At 44.3% G+C, this 20,862-nt stretch overlaps 2 protein-coding genes across 4 annotated transcripts in view; both read left to right on the forward strand.

Annotated features, from left to right (window-relative positions):
• Window positions 1-16,864, forward strand: part of SEC23B (SEC23 homolog B, COPII coat complex component) — a 33,943-nt gene extending 17,079 nt beyond the window's left edge. For all 3 annotated transcript variants that reach the window (XM_052650559.1, XM_052650558.1, XM_052650560.1), the window contains exons 12-20: window positions 2,621-2,710; window positions 3,690-3,796; window positions 5,682-5,835; window positions 8,204-8,281; window positions 9,355-9,516; window positions 10,356-10,442; window positions 11,667-11,822; window positions 12,197-12,262; window positions 16,608-16,864. In XM_052650559.1, coding sequence (XP_052506519.1) covers window positions 2,621-2,710; window positions 3,690-3,796; window positions 5,682-5,835; window positions 8,204-8,281; window positions 9,355-9,516; window positions 10,356-10,442; window positions 11,667-11,822; window positions 12,197-12,262; window positions 16,608-16,697 — 990 coding nt within the window. In that variant the 3' untranslated portion in view covers window positions 16,698-16,864. The remainder of the gene's footprint in view (window positions 1-2,620; window positions 2,711-3,689; window positions 3,797-5,681; window positions 5,836-8,203; window positions 8,282-9,354; window positions 9,517-10,355; window positions 10,443-11,666; window positions 11,823-12,196; window positions 12,263-16,607) is intronic.
• Window positions 16,865-18,573: 1,709 nt separating this feature from the next.
• Window positions 18,574-20,166, forward strand: SMIM26 (small integral membrane protein 26). The gene is made up of 2 exons (XM_052651207.1): window positions 18,574-18,735; window positions 19,848-20,166. Exons 1-2 carry the CDS (start codon window positions 18,618-18,620, stop codon window positions 20,012-20,014), a joined length of 285 nt encoding a protein of 94 aa, XP_052507167.1. The 5' UTR covers window positions 18,574-18,617; the 3' UTR covers window positions 20,015-20,166.
• The last annotated feature ends 696 nt before the right edge of the window (window positions 20,167-20,862 follow it).

Genomic DNA, 20,862 nt, shown 5'->3' on the forward strand with positions numbered 1-20,862 from the left:
AGGAGTTTGTGTATTAGTGAGACGTCCTTGTGGGGCTCTGGATGGTTTGTGACCACGCTTGGTGGCGGGTGCTGTAGGGGAGGAACAAAAATTGTCCTTTTTCCTCTGCCCATGTCAGTTTCATTGTTCGGGACCTGACAAAATAAGAGCTTAACAACAGGCAAACAAGCAAGTTTGTTAATGTGTGCATCGCACATATACACAGCACGTACGTGCCTAGTGATGGGTAACTGCAAGGGGTGGTTAGAACTTGGGAGTATGTTGCTTCTTAACAGAAGAGCAGTAAATCTGTAGAAGAGAGACAACACGAGGAAAGGGACTTTGGATCCTGAGGAGTGGCAGATGGAGGAAACGTAGATAGATGGGGAAACTCATGAGAAAGGAGGGTTTTTTAAGCACAAGTCATACACATTCTTCCACGCCACCTCTGGGCTGATGAGCATGTAGCATGTCCTTGGTTGTTACTTCAGAAGCTCCTGCCGCCTTGGCAGGAGGATGGAGAGTTTTTTTATGTCTGCTTTTAAAAAATGGCCTTCAGTTTAATCCTTAGGCCAGCGTGGCATGTTTTGGGTGACAGTATTCTGAACCATGTGGACCTGAAACTTGAATGAGTTTCACGTATTAAAAATGGAGTTGGACAGTGTGCAGAGAGATTGGAGAGAAGGGTTAACAAGTCCAGAAAAGGAGGTGGGCAGGCCCCTGTTACTTCCTCGCCCTCATTCCTGGGGGCGGCCTCACTGCCCAGCAGGAGTTAAAGGGAAGGCAAACACCCAGACCTCCGTCCATCTCGCAGTCTTTTCAGGAAAGTCTCATGAAGCACAAGGAGCTGTGGCCTGATTTCACTGTGACTGTTCCCTCTCCTGCCTGAGCGTCACCTTCCTCAGATGCTGGTTCTGTTCCCTGGGGACACAAGCTCCTGGCTCAGCTCCATAGAGACTAGACTGATGTCAGCTGTCCTCAGCTGACCCCATATACCGCGGGTGGATTCAGAGAAATGTGAGAGGTGTCATGACTCTCTCAATGCGCAGTTGTGTTGCTCTCCAAGGATGGTTTTCCGTATTCTAATGAGGTCTTGAATGTATGTCTCAGACCCTGGTTCATGGTTCTAGGTGTATGATACCTGTAGCTTTTCTTCTCGATGTTATGCTTAAACCTGTGATACCCTTCACACTTTAGTGAACTTCTTATCACTGGGGAGCTGTTCAGCTGTTCAACATAAAGTAGCCTTCACACATCTAAAGTCTCAGTTCTCTTACCAAGGATTTATACTTAGCTTTTGCATAAAGGAATTGGGTTAAGGATTAATATTTGACAGCTCAAGTACTGTAATTATTTATTAGTCTAGTAACAATGGGTGAAGCACACAAATCTTTCAAGCTAAGCAGGTGGTTCTTTTCTCTTCTAGTATTTACTTCTCTGTCCCTGACTTGATCCTCTCAGTTGAGGTCAGTGTTCTGCCCTATGTGTGTCTGTGTAGAGATACATCTCAGTGATGTAATGAAAACTGATCAGAGTGCCCGTTTGAAAAGCCTGATTTTAAAGCACTGTAATAGGTGTTATGGCAGAAAGTGAAGAGGAACTAAAAAGCCTCTTGATGAAAGTGAAAGAGGAGAGTGAAAAAGTTGGCTTAAAGCTCAACATTCAGAAAACAAAGATCATGGCATCTGGCCCCATCACTTCATGGGAAATAGATGGGGAAACAGTAGAAACGGTGTCAGACTTTCTTTTTTTGGGCTCCAAAATCACTGCAGATGGTGATTGCAGCCATGAAATTAAAAGATACTTACTCTTTGGAAGAAAAGTTATGACCAACCTAGATAGCATATTGAAAAGCAGAGACATTACTTTGCTGACTAAGATCCGTCTAGTCAAGGCTATGGTTTTTCCAGTGGTCATGTATGGATGCGGAGTTGGACTGTGAAGAAAGTTGAGCGCTGAAGAATTGATGCTTTTGAACTGTGGTGTTGGAGAAGACTCTTGAGAGTCCCTTGGACTACAAGGAGATCCAACCAGTCCATTCTAAAGGAGATAGCCCTGGGATTTCTTTGGAAGGAATGATGCTAAAGCTGAAGCTCCAGTACTTTGTCCACCTCATGTGAAGAGTTGACTGATTGGAAAAGACTCTGATCTGGGAGGGACTGGGGGCAGGAGGAGAAGGGGACAACAGGGGATGAGATGGCTGGATGGCATCACCGACTCGATGGACGTGAGTCTGAGTGAACTCTGGGAGTTGGTGATGGACAGGGAGGCCTGGCGTACTGCGATTCGTGGGGTTGCAGAGTTGGACACAACTGAGCGACTGAACTAAATAGGTGTTAAACTTTATTTTGGCTTGTAATTTTACTTTTTTAGTGAAATTTAGATTTTCTTTATTTTTTGGCTGTGCTGCGCAGATGTGGGATCTTAGTTCCTTGACCTGGGATTTGAACTTGTGCTCCCCTGCAGTGGAAGCTCAGAGTTCCTAGCCACTGGACTGCCAGGGAATGCCCGAAATTCAGGCTTTCGTTTTGAGTGAGATAATCTAAGGGGCCTGTCCTTCTCAGAGTCAGTACCTGTCATTAGCAGTTAATCACTGGAGTATCTTGTCTTAATTCTTTTTAATTCCTCTTCTTACCCCTAGGAGCTTGGTGTCGGTGGCACGAGCCAGTGGAAAAGCTGTGGCCTGGATCCCACGACGACGTTCGGCATCTACTTTGAAGTAGTCAACCAGGTGGGCTGGATTTCTTCGTGAATAGTCATGTCTCTGCATTGTGTTTTCTGATTTATTACAGACCAGTGGCCTTTGGTTTCTCTCTCCAGAAGCTGATGCTACTTTGGGCTTGTGTTGGGCCTGATAACATTCTGGCATCATCTTTTTTATTTTTTCTGGGGTTTGGTCAGAGTCAGACAGGAGATTGCCCTTGTCACTTTATTGAACTGATAAGGTCATCAGAAGAGGACTGGCTTTTATCAGCCATCATAATGTTTGTGAATTTCTGAGTGTGTCAGTTTTTCTCCAGGATTTTACTGTTTTAAACTCAGACATACAGAAGAATGAGTAGAATGGTACAGTGGATATCCCAGTAGCCACCACTGAGGTTCTGTAATTAGCATCATGTCTAGCCTTCCCTCAATTCTTTCTGTTTGGCTGGACTTTGAAGCAGGTTGCAGTCATCAGTGTCTTTCCTCCCTGAACCCCTCAGCATGCATATCATTAAGTCGTGTTCAGTGTTTATTTGAATATGGTTCTCTTGTTGGTTTTTTTTTTTTTGATCCCTGGGTCGGGAAGATACCCCAGAGGAGGGAATGGCAACCCACTCCAGTATTCTTCTAATTTTCATCTTTAGTTAATTTTTTAAAAAATTTATTCATTTGTAATTGAAGGATGATTGCTTTACAGTATTGGTTTTTACCATACATCAACATGAATCAGCCATAGGTTTACCCATGTCACCTCCCACTTAAACATCCCTCCCACCTCCCCCGACATCCCACCCCTGTAAGTTGTCAATGAGCCCCAGCTGGTTCTCTGTTTTTGAGATAAGAATTATAAAAAGTGAAAAGCCCTGATCTTAAGTGTCACATTGAACATGCCTTGAGAACCTTGCTGTCACCATGGTGTTGGTCTTAGGACGCACCTACAGCCTCTGTGACTGCTTGTGTGGGGTCCTGCACTGACAGTCACAGGGTGTTGGCCTCTTGCCCTGCAGCACAACGCCCCGATCCCGCAAGGAGGCCGAGGTGCCATCCAGTTCGTCACGCACTACCAGCACTCGAGCACCCAGCGGCGCATCCGTGTGACCACCGTTGCCCGCAAGTGAGCACCCCAGCTTCCTCTCTGCTGAGCCCTTGGTCTTTGCTGTGGAGGGAATCTAGTATCTAGTTGTTCATCTCTGCGATCCACTGATTGTATGGTCCTTACCAGCCCTTGCTGGCTCATCTGATCAGAGCAGGGTGGGGATGTGGGTGGGGGAGGAGGGGGCAGGGGAGGAGGCAGCATTTCAGCTCACTCAGCTTAGAAGATGTTCATTTAGTAGGGATAAGTTCTTTAAAAATGATTTTTCATTATTTTATTTATCAAATAAGGGACCCATAAGCATACCGTCCTTGTAAAAGATTCAAACAGCACATAGTTATGTAAAGAGTGGGTCTCCCTGCCTCCCCTGAGGTGAAGTACAATTACCGTGCTGGCTTCACTGTCCACAATCCCATTTCTGGGCAGTCATGTACCACGTGTGTGCATTATATACGTGATGGCTTTTGTGTTGGTGCGCATAAGCTTCTCTCATTAATGTGTCAAGGACATCTTTCTTGTCAGTACATAAAGGCCTCAACCTTTATGTTTTGTTTTGAAAAAAAAAAAAAAGCTCTTTTGAAGTAGTTGGTAAAGAATCTGCCTGCAGTGCAAGAGACCTGGGTTAAGTCCCTGTGTTGGGAAGATCCCCTGGAGGAGGGCAGGGCAGCCCACTCCGATATTCTAGCCTAGAGAATCCCGTGGACAGAAGAGCCTGGTGGGCTGCAGTCCATGGGGTGGCAAAGAGTCAGACACGACTGAGTGACCAAGCGCACATTACATTCAGGTGTACAGCATGGTGGTCTCCTGTTTTAATAGGTTGTAATCCGTTTAAAGTTATTATAGAATGTTGGCTCTAGTGCCTCTGCTGTACAGTACGTCCTTGTAGCCAGTTTATTTTATACACAGTAGATTTTACCTCTTATGCTCCTCCCTTCTTCCCTGTCCTGGCTGGTAACCGCTAGCTTGTTCTCTATTTGTGAATCTGTTTGTTTTGGTATATTCATTTGTTTCATTTTTTCGATTCCACATGTAAGTGAAAATGTTAAGTATTTAGTATTTGTCTTTCTCTGTCTGACTTGTCTCAGTAAGCATAGCACCCTCTAGGTCCATTCATGTGTGTGTGTGTAAAAACAGAGCATGTGTGAGTGTGAGAGCCGGCCCTCACCCTCTCTAGGTCCATTCGTGTGTGTGTGTGTGTGTGTGTGTAAAAACAGAGCATGTGTGAGTGTGAGAGCCAGCCCTCACCCTCTCTAGGTCCATCGTGTGTGTGTGTGTGTGTGTGTGTGTGTGTGTAAAAACAGCGTGTGTGTGAGAGCCGGCCCTTACCCTCTCTAGGTCCATTCGTGTGTGTGTGTGTGTGTGTTTGTGTGTGTGTGTGTGTGTGTGTAAAAACAGAGATTAAGAAGAGGTGCGTGTGTGAATGTGAGAGCCGGCCCTCACCCTCTCTAGGTCCATCGTGTGTGTGTGTGTGTGTGTGTGTGTGTGTAAAAACAGCGTGTGTGAGTGTGAGAGCCGGCCCTTACCCTCTCTAGGTCCATTCGTGTGTGTGTGTGTGTGTGTATGTGTGTAAAAACAGCGTGTGTGAGTGTGAGAGCCGGCCCTTACCCTCTCTAGGTCCATTCGTGTGTGTGTGTGTGTTTGTGTGTGTGTGTGTGTGTGTAAAAACAGAGATTAAGAAGAGGTGCGTGTGTGAGTGTGAGAGCCGGCCCTCACCCTCTCTAGGTCCATCGTGTGTGTGTGTGTGTGTGTAAAAACAGCGTGTGTGAGTGTGAGAGCCGGCCCTTACCCTCTCTAGGTCCATTCGTGTGTGTGTGTGTGTGTGTGTGTGTGTGTGTAAAAACAGAGATTAAGAAGAGGTACGTGTGTGAGTGTGAGAGCCGGCCCTCACCCTGGGATGTCCGGTCAGTTGGGCAGACGTGCAGAGCCAGCTGAAGCACATCGAAGCGGCATTTGACCAGGAGGCGGCGGCGGTGCTGATGGCGCGGCTAGGGGTGTTCCGAGCCGAGTCAGAGGAGGGGCCAGACGTGCTCCGGTGGCTGGACCGACAGCTCATCCGGCTGGTGAGTTGGGGGCAGTGGCACTGAGTTTGGTCTTGGTCTCAGTTCTACTTTTGAGAAAAGAAAACTGTCATTCAAACCTATTATTTTATATATTCCGTAAACAAGAGTTTTATCAGTTGCTTACCTCATACCAAGCATTGGTGGTTCTCAGAAGGGTGTAAACAAAGCGTCAAATACGCATGTTCTCCAGGGCTCACCTTACAAGTGGGAAGAGGCTCCACACACAGGCTGTTTACATGATGGTGTAGACCTGAGTGTGTTGAGGGTTGATTCAGGAGTCCCTGTGAATGCTGGGCTTCTGCATTTTCCCTCCAGACCTTGGATGGTTTGGGGGGAGCTGGGGTGCAGCACTGCCAGCCTGTGGGCACAGTGTGTGGTCAGTGTGTGTGGGGACCTGCAGAGGCCGCGGTCACAGGTGCCTGAGTGCAGTGCAGGAGCAGCCGTGCAGGTTGTTCGCGCGGTGCCCTGGTTGTGGAGTCAGAGAGGGGAAGGGGCAGGTGTGGTACTGGAGCAGAGGTGTGTCAGCAGCGTGACGCTTGTGTTCACACCACCTGTCACCGTGTAAGATCCACCAGAGGTTGAAAGGGCTGCTGTTGGGGAGGCCCATGGAGGATTTTTCTGGCTCCAGGGGGTGGAGGCTGGGATGGTGGCGGTACGGTTGGAGGGGAGAGGAAGTTTGGAATCAGGATATATGCTGAGAGGAGGATTGATCGAACCTGGTCAAGCTATCTGTGGACTCAAAAAAGAAAATCAACGCAGAGTCAGATTTTAAGTGTGGGTAATTGCAAGAATGATGGAGTGCTGGAAAAGGGGAAAGGAGAGCAACTTAAAGGTGGAGAAAAGGAATCTCCTTTTTTTTTTTTAATGTAATAGTTTATTTTGAGTGTGAACTTGCAAAGCATGTCCAAGGAAAGCGCCCCCCTGTAGTCAGGAGAGGTCCTGAAGGAGCTCAGGTCAGAGATCAGCACTGCATCTGGAGGAGGGACATGGGTGACACTGGCCTGGCCGTCAAGCTGTTTGTAGACAAGGAGGTGAGGATGGGAGGTGAGGAAGGGGGTGGAGGAGCCCGCCGCAGTCAGGGGGAGGGAGGGGGCCGGGCCGTCAGAAGAGGCAGAGGAGGATCAGTTGCTCGATGATGGCCTTCAGGAAATTACTGCTCTAGTGGCTGGCTGACAGGAGAAATTGAAGAGGCTGGGGGTCCCCTGGCTCATGGCAGGAGAGGATTTATGATGGTGAGGTCTGTGCGAGAATGTGATGCAGAGAGACTCGTTGCCAGAGATGAGCTTTCTCCAAACGGTGGGCAGTCGGATCCTTTGGTGAACAGAGGGTGTGTGAAAGAAGGGGGTGTGAGAGAAGGACATCAGAATGAAAGAGAAAATGTTGAGGTCCTTTAATGGACCAGAACCTGGTGGTCCGGAGTCGACCGATAAGAAAGTAAAGGAGAGAGAAAGAGGCTGATATTCCTTGGTGTATGCAGAAAGCCAATAAAGTCCCTGGCATGGGGCTTGCTCTGTTCACGGAGGCCTCAGGCGCCCTCTTGATGAGGTGAAGGCTTAGAGCGCCTTCTCGAGAGGGTCTTAGAAACCTGGGCAGGAAAGTGAACTCAGAGAGCCTCTGCGCTCCAGGGGATCAGCCTGAAAGATAGAGAGAGAGAGAGAAAGCAAGGCACGAGGACCAAAGCTCTGATGGAGCAGAGGTGTTTTATTCAACATTGTGTAGGTATTTATACTGTCTTACAAGATAGCTATTTTCAGCAGAGATGAAATCAAAATTTACAAGTTATCAAGGAAACATGAGGTCATCCATATGAAAGAGAGACGGTTGTAAATAATCGCTTTTACCATATGGCTCATAAAAAGGAAGAGGGTACTTATCACCATATAGAAAAACTAACGAAGGAAATTCCTGGATTCCTCAGCCCCTGGGAGAGGCTTACCTCTTCTCTTAATTCCTGAATATTCAGGAATTAAGGAAAAGAGGATTCCTGACAGATCCAAAACTGCGCACAGGAAGCCTCCTGTTAAATGCTTCCTGACAAGAAAACATTCATAAATTTGCCTGTGAGAGGACAGCAGAGTGGTAGAGAGATGGGATGTTAGGTTATCTCGGTCCTGGAGGTTTTCCTATGGAAGAGTCGCCTGGGATGCCTCTTTTAGCCCCTTCCAGCCAGCACTGCATGGGAGCTGTTAGGACGTGGGGCTCCGGCCCCTCCCAGATCGCCTCCCCTCCTACACACAGGTGTTGAGTGTTGAGTGCAGTGCTGGGCTGAGCAGGAAGGGGTGGAGGTGAGGGTGGGGCGTGGCCCTCTTTCCAGGAGTTTTCAGGTAATGCTCACTTTGTTGTTTTTTTTCCTGTTTTCTCTTACCAGTGTCAGAAGTTTGGACAGTATAACAAAGAAGACCCCATGTCATTTAGGTTATCAGATTCCTTCTCTTTATATCCTCAGGTAAGTAATACATGTTGTTAAAATAACAAAAGAAGAAGAACGTCATATAAATAAAGCTCACTGCTCTCAGGGTAAAGTGAAGACTCGATGTGTTTGGAGGCTTCATCTGTAGGTGATGAAGGTTGTTTGGGTCAAGGTCAGATGGTGCCAGAGCCCCTTGGGAGACACAGGGGACACCCAGAGAGCAGGTGCACAGACTCTGGGGAGAAGGCAGAACAGGCCCCTTGCTGTGAGGCCATGGCATGATCTCTGATTCACGGTTTGCTGAGGGCCAGGCGCCTATTTCACTTGGTGGCTGGGAGCCAGCCCTGTAGCCAGGCCTGGGGTGTGCGGGTCGGGCCCTTCACAGAGCAGCTTCCCCAGAACAGGAGGCAAACTCAACATTTTCCTCCTTCCCTCAGGGATGCCTTAGTGAGGAAGTAGTAGGAAGAAGCAGACTTTCATTTTTAAGGGAACTTGTTAGGACTTTGTTACACAAACGGGTATTACCTTATCAGATACTTGATTTGGTGAGTTGACCTAGATTTCAGTCTTTAGCTTGTGTAGCCTGGACTCTACGGCTGCACAGAGGCTCGAGAGCCCAGCTCACTGGACGGGCTGGCTGGGTGGTTGTGACGTGTGTCCGTCTGGCCTATGTGCAAGCCATCGAGGCTAGAAGGAGGCCCACAAGAAGACCAAGCTTCTCCACCTTGGCCCTTCCATGTGGAAACTTTGACTTCCCTGGAGAACCCCCTCTTTTTTAGAAATGTTTATTTCTAATTGTAGTGAAAACCCCACAGCATATGGTTGACCCTCTCACCCATTTTTAAGTGTGCAGTTTGGTAATGTTGAGCATGTTCCATTGTTGAGCAGCGAATCTCGGCCACTTTCACCTCAGTAAAGAATGGTCATCTTTCAGCTCTCCCCTCCCTATTCCCTGGTCATGGGCTGCCATCCCAGCCTCAGCTCACCGTGCCTGTAGGCCTTGGTCCTGATTGCTGGTTCTCCTGTCTCCGGGTGGTGGCAGTTCTGCTCTCTGGGGGTCTAGGAAGGTGACAGTTGTGTGCTTTGTTCTTTTTTCTTTGTAAATGCAGTTCATGTTCCATCTTAGAAGGTCTCCATTCCTTCAAGTCTTCAACAACAGCCCTGACGAGTCTTCATACTATCGGCACCACTTTGCCCGGCAGGACCTCACCCAGTCCCTCATCATGATCCAGCCCATCCTGTATTCCTACTCCTTCCACGGGCCCCCAGAGGTAAGGGCCCTGGGCACTAGGAATCACCTGATATGGAGTGCTTTTAGTCTAGCAAGTTCACTCTTAGAGCGAAACTATAAGAAAGAAATCTTTGAATCTTTATAGTAATTTAGCAGCATTTCTGAGTAAAAAACATGCATAGGAAAAAGTCACAGTATGCATAAAATTAGAAAGCAGTCCAAATGTTCAGTAGTAGGGAAGTTAAGTAATCAGAAATATTCACAAAGTTTATGTAACAGAATAAAGTAAATCCTTAATGTTAGATTAAAGATGATTTTTAAAAAGCCACCAGGAATGAAAACTATAAAAAAAATAAACCACAATGTCAATATTTGTTGTTCTTTAGTAGAAATTTTCAGATTTCCCTTAATGAGTTTAAGTATATTTTTTTATTGAAATAAAAGTCATAATCAAATATATTTTTAAATGAACTTTAAAACTGGTATTAAAGGATGTTCTTTTTCACATAGGCATTGTAGTTCTCTGTCATCTACCACAGTAGATTTGTGAGAAGTATGTCTGATAGAATTTATTTCTAGCACAAAACAAAATTTGGAATTATTTCTGGTTCCTAGAGCAGAAGATTAACATTCATCTTGTTTCCTAGTTGATGAGAGATTATTTAAATCTCTTTCTTGTACAAAGTTGAAACCTAGAGCTGCCCAGTCGGAGCAGAAAGTGGGGACTTGACATGAAGAGGGAGTGAACCTCCCTGCAGTGTATATTCGGCCCTGCAGCTGCCCGAAGGGAGTCGGGGAGGCTGGCCCTGGGTGGGGGGCTGGCAGGTGGCCATGTGGGCACCAAGGGGGGACCCACGCCGTTCTCTCACTGTGTTGCAGCCTGTGCTCCTGGATAGCAGCAGCATTCTTGCTGACAGAATTCTGCTCATGGACACTTTCTTCCAAATTGTCATTTATCTTGGTGAGGTAAGACCTTGGTTATGGTATTTGTATACTTAGTAATTTCAATATTACTTGCTATAAGTAAATCTGAAATGGTCCTTTTACATTAAAAAAAATTTTTATACAATTTTTAAAGGTTACTTTTTTCACGTTAAGTACATCCTTGAGCTCTATCCTGCCCCTTCTCCTCCCACCAGTAACCGCTAGCTTGTTCCCTAGATCTTTGTGTCTGTTTCTCTTTCATTATATTCACTAATTTGTTGTATTTTTCAGATTCCACATATAAGTGAGCTGATCCAGTATTTATCTTTCTCTGTCTGACTTATTTTACTAGCATAATGCCCTCCAAGTCTATCCACGTTGTTGCAAATGACAAAATTTTGTTCTTTTTTTAGGGCTGAGTAGTATCCTATTGTGTATATATCCCATGTTTTCTTTATCCATTCATCTGTTGATGGACACTTCGGTTGCTTCCATGTCTGGGCAGTTGTGAGAAGTGTGCTGTGAAGATTGGGGGGCACATATCTTTTTGAATTAGTGTTTTTGTTCTTTCAGATAGATGCCCAGAAGTGATCATATGTGATAGCTCTGTCTTTAGCTTTCTGAGAAACCTCCATAGTTTTTTTTAGGTGGTCCTTTAAAATCACTATGATTTATTGCTTTCTGAGTTGTCAGGCAAAATCAGTTATTCATACTGTCCTTTCGGAGTTGCATTAGAGTCACTAGTAAACACCACCAAGTTTGGGACTAGAGTGTTTATCTGAGATAACATGGCCCAGTGAACCTTATGCCAGGTCTGTGGTTCCCAAGGATGGCTGTGGATGGTGTTCATTTCTTTCTCAGAGAGGTTTGTGCCCTAAGGAAAGGAGGGATTCCTCAAAAGAAAATCCTCTATGTTCAAGGATGTTTTCTTTTTTTCTATTATATATTGATACATTCTTTACCTTCAGTTCATTTCTTTTTAACAACTGACTTGACTCTGGTGTCTGTACATTAGAAGCGATTTCAAATGTCCTTTAAGGAAGAAATTGTTTTCTAATATTAACAGATGTTTTATAACCTGAGACTTTTTTCAGATGGTGGTATCCTGGTCAGATCCACTTCGCTCCCCTCTGCAGCTCATCTTTCCTGACTTAAGACCTTGTCACTAGAAACAGGTCCCGGGTGGAGTGTTAGAATGTCAGGGCCATCTGAAGACTGTTATTACAGCATCTCCACAACAAGTTGTGATTTGTCTGTTTGCTGCAGACCATAGCCCAGTGGCGGAAGGCAGGCTACCAGGACATGCCCGAGTATGAAAACTTCAAGCACCTCCTGCAGGCGCCCCTGGACGATGCACAGGAGATCCTGCAGGCGCGGTTCCCGATGCCGCGGTACATCCACACAGAGCACGGGGGCAGCCAGGTGAGCCAGCTCGGCCCGCTGCTCCGCTGGCCTCGTGCACAATGCCTCCTGAAGGCTCTAAGTCCACACAGCCTGGTCAGTATTTCACGTGGTGACTAAAATCAACAGGCAGGTCAGCTTCCAAATACGACTTCTTTCTAAATGAGTGGTCAGCATATGCTGGTGTGGAAAGGAGAGAATTCCCAGAGTAAAATACACCTCGTGTTTCAGGAGCCCAGTGAATGGAGACCCTTTGGGCATAAACTGAACAAACGGGTTCCCATGTGGTAAAAAAACTTCTAATTTAACCAAAAAAAAAAGTAAAGACCTTTTTTTCCTGTTAAACTAATATTAATGCCATTTTTAATCTTTAAATCTACTTTTTCTTTTTTAAGGCTCGATTTCTTTTGTCCAAAGTGAATCCATCTCAGACACACAATAACCTGTATGCTTGGGGACAGGTGAGTAACTGTCAGGAATTTGAGGAGGGGCCAGGCTACTTTTTTTAAATGTTGCTTTTAAATTCTACAAATTGGAGGATTCCCTTGCAGTACAGTGGTTAGGACTCAGCGCTTTCACTGCCAGGGCCCAGGGTTTGAGCCCTGCCCTAGAACTAAGATCCTGCAAGCCACATGGTGTGACCAAAAAAAAAAAAAAGAAACCCCAAAGTGAGAAAAAAAAAATGCTACAAATTGTATCCTTTTTGGCCCAGAGATAGTAATTTGGGTGTTTTGCTGGGAAGAAAACTTTGAATAATATAGAAATTTTCTGTTACCAACATTTTCAGTTTATAAGGTTTCAGTTACCTGAGAAAGTGGTCAGAAATAATAATTCATGACTTTTGATTACACACCATTCTGAGTAGCCTGGTGAAGCCTCACACCTTCCTGTTGCCTCTCACCCGTGTTCTCTCGGTCTGGTGTATCCACGCTGTCCACGCCACCTGCCTGTCAACACCTGTATAGGAAAACTTTAGTATATGCAGAGTTCCATTCTAGCCATGTGTGGTGTCAGGCACTAGAGTCTTGGAACTTGTCCACTGTGGATAAGGGGGCGACTAGAGTCTACTGTGTAGGCTAGGGGCAGGGAGACATGTGGATCCCCTTCTGGAGTGCACAGTGGAAGTGCACAGTGGAGTTCGATGGGTTCAGGCCAAAGGACCGGATGCTGAACTGTGACCTCCATGTGCTCCCCTCAGAGACACGCAGCGTCTCCCCAAGCCCTCCGCTTCCTGCTCTGTCTCCTCTCTGCTTCTGCTCACCACTCCTCCTCCCTCCTCTTCACTTCTCAGCTCCAGCTTCCTTCTTTATCTGATTATTCCCAGCATTTATATCTCCCTCAAATGAGTCTTATTTTTCATTGTACATTCTTAGAGCATTCTTGGGGGTGGCAATTTTAAAAATTTATATGCAGTTGTAAGATATAACAGAGAGATCCCCTATACCTTAACCCAGTTCCCCCAGTGGTAACATCTTGCAGAGCTATAACTATCATAACCAGGATATGGACATTGATGAGGTCAAGATATGCATTTCCATCTCCACAGGGGTCTCTTGTGTTGCATTTTATAGTGACACTCACATTCCTCCCGCCTCCACCCTTTCCCTGACACCTGGCAGCTCTTCTCCTGGTTTCCATTTCTGTAATTTTCTCATGAAAAAGGTTCCACAGGGAACTGTATTCAACATCCTGTAATAAACCATGATGGAAAAGAGTGTGAAAAAGCTTATATTTACACATGTATATGTAGCTGAATCACTTTGCTGTATAGCAGAACCTTTTGCAAATCAGTGAACATGTAGGAAACCACATGGCACATAATCTTGGGGGACTGGCCTTTCTCCCCTCGGCGTGCTTATCTAGAGATCCAGGTTGTTGAATGCGTGGATAATTTGCTCCTTTATTGGTTGAGTAGTGTTCCATGGTGTAGACATACTGCAGTTTATCATTCACCCATGAAGGACAGCTGTGGTGTTCACAGTTTCCGGCCATTAGGAATAAAGCTGCTGTAAACATTCTTGTACAAGTTTCTTGAACATAAGTCTTCATTTCTCTGTGATAAATGCCTAGGAGTTCATTAGTTGAGTTGGCTGATAGTTACACAGTTTTTAAAGAAACTGCCATACTCTTTTTCAGAGTGACTGTCTCCTTCTATATCCCCAGCTGCGGTGTATGAAGTGTTGTTTCCCTATCCTTGTCTGCATATGGTGTTCTCATTATTCTTATTTTAGCTGTCCTGACAGATGTGAGTGGTATAACATTGTGGTTTTGATTTACATTTTCCTAATAGCTAGTGATGTTGGACATCTTTTTTGGTGCTTTCTCATCTTTGTGTCTTCAGTGAAGTCTGTGTCTTTTGTCTATGTTTTAATGGGATTTTTTTTTTAAACGATTGAGTTTTGAGAGTTAGTTTTATATTCTTGATGCTAATCTTCTGTCAGATTCATGGTTTGCATATGTTTTCTCTCACTTCTGGTTTGTGTATACATTGTCTTCACAAGGTCTTTGCAAAGCAAAAGTTATTTCTATGAAGTGTACTTTTTTTTAATGGATTGTGTTTTTGATGTCAAGAAATCTTTGTCTTACCCTAGATTCCAAATATCTCCTGTGACTTCTTTTACTTTAAATTTGCGTTTCAGTCTGTGATCCATTTTGAGTTAATTTTTGTATGAGATGTGAGGCTTAGGTTTATTTTTTGTTGACGGGTGTCCGATTGCTCCAGTACCATTACTTGAAAAGGCTACCTTTCTTCCATTGATTGCTTTTGCATATTTGTCAGAGATTATTTGGGCATATTTGTGTGAGTCCACTTCAGGGGCTTCTGTTCTGTCCTGTTGAAATATATTTCTGTCTCTCTACTAACACTATACAGTCTTGGTTATTGTAGCTGAATAGTAAATTTTGCAATCAGGTAGACTGGTTTCTGTTACTTTCTTTTCAAAACTGCCTTAACTATTCTGATTTCTTTGCATTTCCATATGAGTTGTACAATAATCTTGTATCTATTTTTAAAAAATCTTGCTGGAAGTTTGATAAGAATTGCATTGAACCTCTCTGTCAATTTGGGTAGAGTTGGCACCTTTATTGAGCTTTCCTATCTGTGAACTCAGTACATCTCTCCATTTATTAAGTCTGTTTTTATTTCTTTCATCAGTTTTTCTTTTTTTCTTGAGTGACTCTCAGTGATACTGTATTTTTAATTTCAGTATCCAGTTGTTCATTGCTAGTACAGGTCTTTAACTTACAGTGGGATTACATCTGAATAAATGCATCATAAGTTGAAAATGCATTTAATACACCTAACCTGCCAAACATCATAGCTTAGTCTGGTCTACCTTAAATATGCTCAGAGCACTTATATCAGCCTATAGTGAGGCAAAACCATCTAATACAAAACATATTTTATAATAACACAAAACGTATTGAGTATTGCATGTAACTTATTAAATACTGAACTGAAAGTGAAAAGCAGGAGCGAGTGTCTGGGTCAGAATGGTTGTAAGTGTCTTGGTTGTTCACCCATGTGATTAGTGTGGCTGACTGGGACCTGCCCAGCATCACAGGAAACTGGGGCTGTGTATCACTAGCCTGGAAAGAGACCAAAACTCAAGATGTAAAATGTGGTGTATGATTTCTACTGAATGAGTATTGCTTTTATGCCATCATAAAATCAAAGAATCATAAATCAGCAAGCATAACATAAAGTTATTTTTGTAGACTTCTGTCCTGTGACCTTCCTGAGTCACTTACTACCTTTGAGGGTTTTTTGGTAGATTCCTTGGGATTTTTTACAGACTTCTCCAAGTAGGAGCAGTGTATTTCTTCCATTCCAATTCGAAACCTGTTACTTCCTTTTCTTGTCCTCTTATCTGTTTTCTGGGTCATTGATTTCTGCTCTAGTCTTTATTTTCTTCTGCTTGCTGTGGGTTTATATCTTTCATTTTCTGGGTTCTTGGGGGTAGGAGTTTAGATTATTGATTTGAGACTTTTCGCTTCTTCAGTGTATGCATTTAGTGCTTCGGAATCCCTTTGCAGCTCCACTTTTGCTGTGTCCCACAAGTTTTGATTGTTGTATTCTTGTGTTCATTCAGTTTGATACATTTTCTAAAATTTCCTTTGAGAGTTCTTTTTTGTATTTTGGATTATAAGTGTTGTTTAGTTTCCAGAGATTTTCTTTTTGTCCTTAGTTATTGATTTTATTTTGATTCCATTGTGGTTAAACAATATACTTCGCATTATTTCAGTTTTTAAAAAATTTGATAGTTTGTTTTATGGCCTAGGATATGGTCTGTTTGGCCTGTATGTTCCATGGTCACTTGATTGGGTATTCTGCTGTTGGATAGATTTATAGATTGTTCTATAAATGTCAGCTAGGTCCTGTTAGTTGATGGTGATGTTGAATTCTTATATACCCCTGCTGATTATCTGTATAGTTCTATAAGTTTTTGAGAGAAGATGTTAATGTTTCTTACTCCTAATGGTGAGTTTGTTGCTCTTTTGAATTCTGTCATGCGGGAGCCAGCCCTGGAGGAGTCCTGAGAATTACACAGAGGATGAAGTAAGAGAGCATGTGCTCAGAACTGTGTAGTGGCAGGGATGGCCAGATCTTAGTGGATCAGGGAGGGTTTTGTGAGGAAACTATGCTTCACTTGAAAAAATTAGCTCGGTAGGGGATGGGCATGGGTGGCAGGAGTATTCTTGGCAGAGGGACAGCACTTCTAGTTTCCTGAGGGGAAAATCCCTAATTCATGAATTCTAACCAGCTTTTAAGATACCTGCCAGTAAACCCTTGTCGTTTCATTTCAGGAAACGGGAGCGCCCATCCTCACTGATGACGTTAGCCTGCAGGTGTTCATGGACCATCTGAAGAAGCTGGCTGTCTCCAGTGCTTGTTGAGCTAAGGATATAGGCAGGAAATGGAAGAAAACACTGTCACTTTGTGTTCACAGTTGTTTATAAAGGCTTAACATTCCTCTTACTTGGCCAGTGGATTTTAATAAATAATCAAAGGAAGTGTTAGTAACTCTTTAGATTTTAATTTATTTGTATTCCTTATCTGTGCCCTTTTCTTACTCCATAAAATTATAAGTTCATAAACATTTTGGTATTGGTAGTTTATATGCTTTTTGTATCCTAACTTTTAGAGTCTGTATAAAATCAGAGCTAATGTATTTTGGCAACTTGCTTACATGAAAATCATAATGATCAGAAAGGAAATAAATCTGGATGAAGAAAACACTGGTTAAAATAATGCTAATACATATTTGATTTCTGAAGTCTCTGTAAGTATTATGTTTTATGTAAATTCTCCAACAAGTAATTCCTGAACTTAATCTTCATTTACTGTCCAAATATTAACAGATAAGGAAACGTTAAGAGATAATGTGCAGCTGTTGAGGCCGAGTGGTCTGGAGTGGCACTGTCCCTCCCTCACCTGAGATATAGAGAACACATTGGTGGTTACCAGTGGAGGAGGGATGGGGAAGGGTGAAATGGATTAAGGGGGGTCTGTTGTGCTGTGATGGAGGGACACTAGGGATTGTGGTAGTGAAGTCACTGCAGTGCATACAGAACTTGAATTATAGTGAACATGTGAAACATGTTACAAACCAGCGTTACCTCAATTACAAAAATTCTAGCTGTTTTACCCAGTGGAGCTCATTCTTGTTTTGAGGTTATGTCCTCTTTTACATAGGCCCCCAATGGCTAAGATGGTAAACAATCTGCTTGGGCTGCAGGAGACCTGGGTTTGATCCCTGGGTCCAGAAGATCCCCTGGAGGAGGGCATGGCAACCCACTCCGGTATTCTTGCCTGGAGAATCCCATGGACAGAAGAGCCTACAGGGCTACACAGTCCATGAGGTCGCAGAGAGTTGGAGATGACTGAGCAACTAACACACAATTGCTATGACAGCTGTCATCCAGTAATTTCTTTTGTTGGACTCCTCTGTTAGTTTCCAGGAGTAATAAGGACCTAATCTATAGTACAGGAAACTCTACTCGATACTCTGTAATGACCTATATGGGAAAGAATCTAAAAAAGAGGATCTATGTATATGTAAACTGATTAACTTTGCTCTACACCTGAAACTTTACACCACTGTAAATCAACTATATAACGATAAAAATAAGTGCCGGGGATTTCCTTGGCAGTCCAGTAATTAAGGCTCTGCTTCCAGTGCAGGGGTCTTGGGTTCATCCCTGGTCAGGACACAAGCTAAGGGGTCCAAAAAACAAAAACCCCAAAACAAGTGCCACCTGAAGCTTTTGTAAGGCATGCCGTTACAATTATGCAAGCTCCAATACTTTGGCCACTTGATGCAAAGAACTGACTCATTGGAAAAGACCCTGATGCTGGGAAAGATTGAAGGCAGGAGAAGGGGACGACAGAGGATGAGATGGTTGGATGGTATCACCGAATGGATGGAGGAGTCTGGGCAAGGTCCAGAAGTTGGTGATGGACAGGGAAGCCTGGTGCGCTGCTGTCCATGGGGTCGCAAAGAGTCGGATACGACTGAGCGACTGAACTGAGCTGAACTGAGAGGTCTGCTTGAGAGAAGCTGTCATAGGCCCCCGTCACGTGGAAGGCAAGTTCGTGGGTTCCAGGGAAAAAGACGGAAGCCCTCGACCCCAGCCCAACACCTGAGTTCTTTCCGGGCGGGACGTCCGTACTACACGCCCCAGGATGCATCGGGGGCCAGCGCCGGAAGCGGCTTCCCAGAGCGGCTCTTCATTGGAGGCGGCGGCGGTGACGCGCAGACCGGAAGGCCTGCTCTCACCCGAGACTCGGAGGAGTGTGGTCTACGCGGCGGTGTCATGCGGCCGGCGCAAGCCCTTAGTTGGTACCGGCGGATGTCAGTAGTTTACGGACTGGGCGCCTGGACCCTGCTGGGCTCCTTGATTTTTTTGAGTCAGAAAAAGAGCAAGCCGCCAGGTACGGCTCTCGGGCAGGACCTCCGCAGACGCGCGGCCTTCCGTGGCCCGTGTCCGGGCGGTTAGCGGAAGTGGCTTCGCGGTGCCGCTTCCCCGGGTTTATTCTACGGAGCACTGGGGCGACTGTTTATCGTTATCATGGAACCAGGCAGGAAAGGCCTTTTAGAGCCTTTTCCCCCGACCTTACTGAGTTATTGAACGAGGCCGTCCCTATTCTCAGAATTTGAAGAATCTGCGAGGTTCCCGGTGAAATGTCAAAAGACACTAGAAGGTAGTTTAAAGTGGCGATGCTCCTATAGCATCAACGCTGCTCCCATTCAGCGAGCAAACGATTTCAGGACTTGAACCTGCTGGAGTATTGAAATTTTCCCAATAGATTCCCTACCAAAGAGGAAATCCTCCAGCTTTCAGAAATGGGCTGTAAATCTAGTTTCCTCCAGAGTAGGGGTTGCCTGGGGCTGAAGGCTAGAGTTGGTGGGGAGCGACTGCTAAAAAAAATCAGGGTGTGGGTGTGTGTGTGTGTTCTAAACTTTATTTGGTGCTGATTGCACAGATCTGAAAAGACTAAAAACTACGGAATTATATATCTTAAGTGAGTTAAATGTGTATATGAAAAATATATTTCAGTAAAGCTTTTTATGTAAAAACTGTGCTGATGATTTCGTTTGGTGTTGAAAATTACCAGTGGCCTGAAAGTATACATGTCCAGTATTGAGCGTTTTAAAACAATTATCTCTGTAGTGGTCATTTGAAAACAAAACAAAACATTTATTTATTGACTTCGGGTGTCTTGGTTGTGGCATGTGGGATCTAGTTCCCTGATTAGGGATTGAAATGGGACCCCTTGCATTAGGAACTCCGCGTCTTAGCGTCTGGACTACCAGGGAAGTCCCTTATAGTGGTCATTTAAAAAAAAATTATTTAAAAAATTACTTTTGACAGACGATGGGTGTCAGGAATCTGATGGGATGGTGTAATTCTTAGCTTATTTAGTTTTCAAGACTCTACTAATAATTCTAATGACTGCTGTATAGTTAGAAGTTAATGATACTTTAATAAAAAAAGATTAAAAAGTTAATGATGCAGATGTTCCTTTTTTTTTTCTTTTTTAAGGTGATAAAGTAGAACAAAAGGATGCCTCAAGAAACGAACTATTTGAGCCCCCAAAAGGCTTTTATGTGGAAACGATTGTCACATATAGAGAAGATTTTGTTCCAGTTACTGCCAGGATCATCAACTATTTGAAATCATGGACTGGTGGCCCTGGACCAAAATCATGATTGACTGCCGAACTCTGAAAACAGAATTTTGGTTCAGCATATACATTTGAGAGATACCTTGATTTCCACTTTCCACTTGTGAAAAGTGAATACATTTAAGTTTGCTGTAAAATAAAAAATAGGCAATAAATAGCCCCTTGAAGAAAAGTAAATTGCATATTCAGCGGGTGTCCTTCTGTATTCACAGGAGTGAAAGATTGAAGTGAAATATATTGAACTTTGTAAACTTGGTTTTCTGCAATTAGGCGATGTAACTTTATACTTCTTTCATATTGCTGTCAAACAGAGCTTTTGTGGTCCCTTTAAGATTAGGTTTGGGAAACCTCCATGTTTAGTTAGGGACTTGGAGCAGCCCTTCGTGTACTATGTGGGTGCTTGATAAGTGTATTATGAATTGGGACGTAACTCCTGGATTCAGTAGACTCCATCTGTTCTTTAGTAGCAGCACAGATACCCTCATCCTTTCAGCTGATGTGGATTAAACCCCAGCAGTGGCTACTAGTATTCTAGAGATGGGGGTACGAACTGAGGGCATCAGGGTCCCTGCCCTCTAGTGCTGCAGGGTTCTCTCCACTGGTCTCCGTTGGTTGCAAGTGACAAACCCACGCAAATGCACCTAAATCAGAAGGAGATGTATATGAAATACATGTATGGACGTGGAATTCCCTGGCAGTCCAATGGTTAGGACTTGGAACTTTCACTGCTGGGGGTCCGGGTTCTGTTGTTGGTTGGGGAACCAAGATCCTGTCTGCTGTGTGGTGCCAAAAATGGAAAAGAAAAGCTCTGTTTAACTTGGAAAAGTATCTCAGATTTTCTTTTCCTTGACGTTTTTGAAGGATTCCTCTAGT

The sequence above is a fragment of the Budorcas taxicolor genome, chromosome 13 (assembly GCF_023091745.1).
Source record: "Budorcas taxicolor isolate Tak-1 chromosome 13, Takin1.1, whole genome shotgun sequence".
Lineage (NCBI taxonomy): Eukaryota > Metazoa > Chordata > Mammalia > Artiodactyla > Bovidae > Budorcas > Budorcas taxicolor.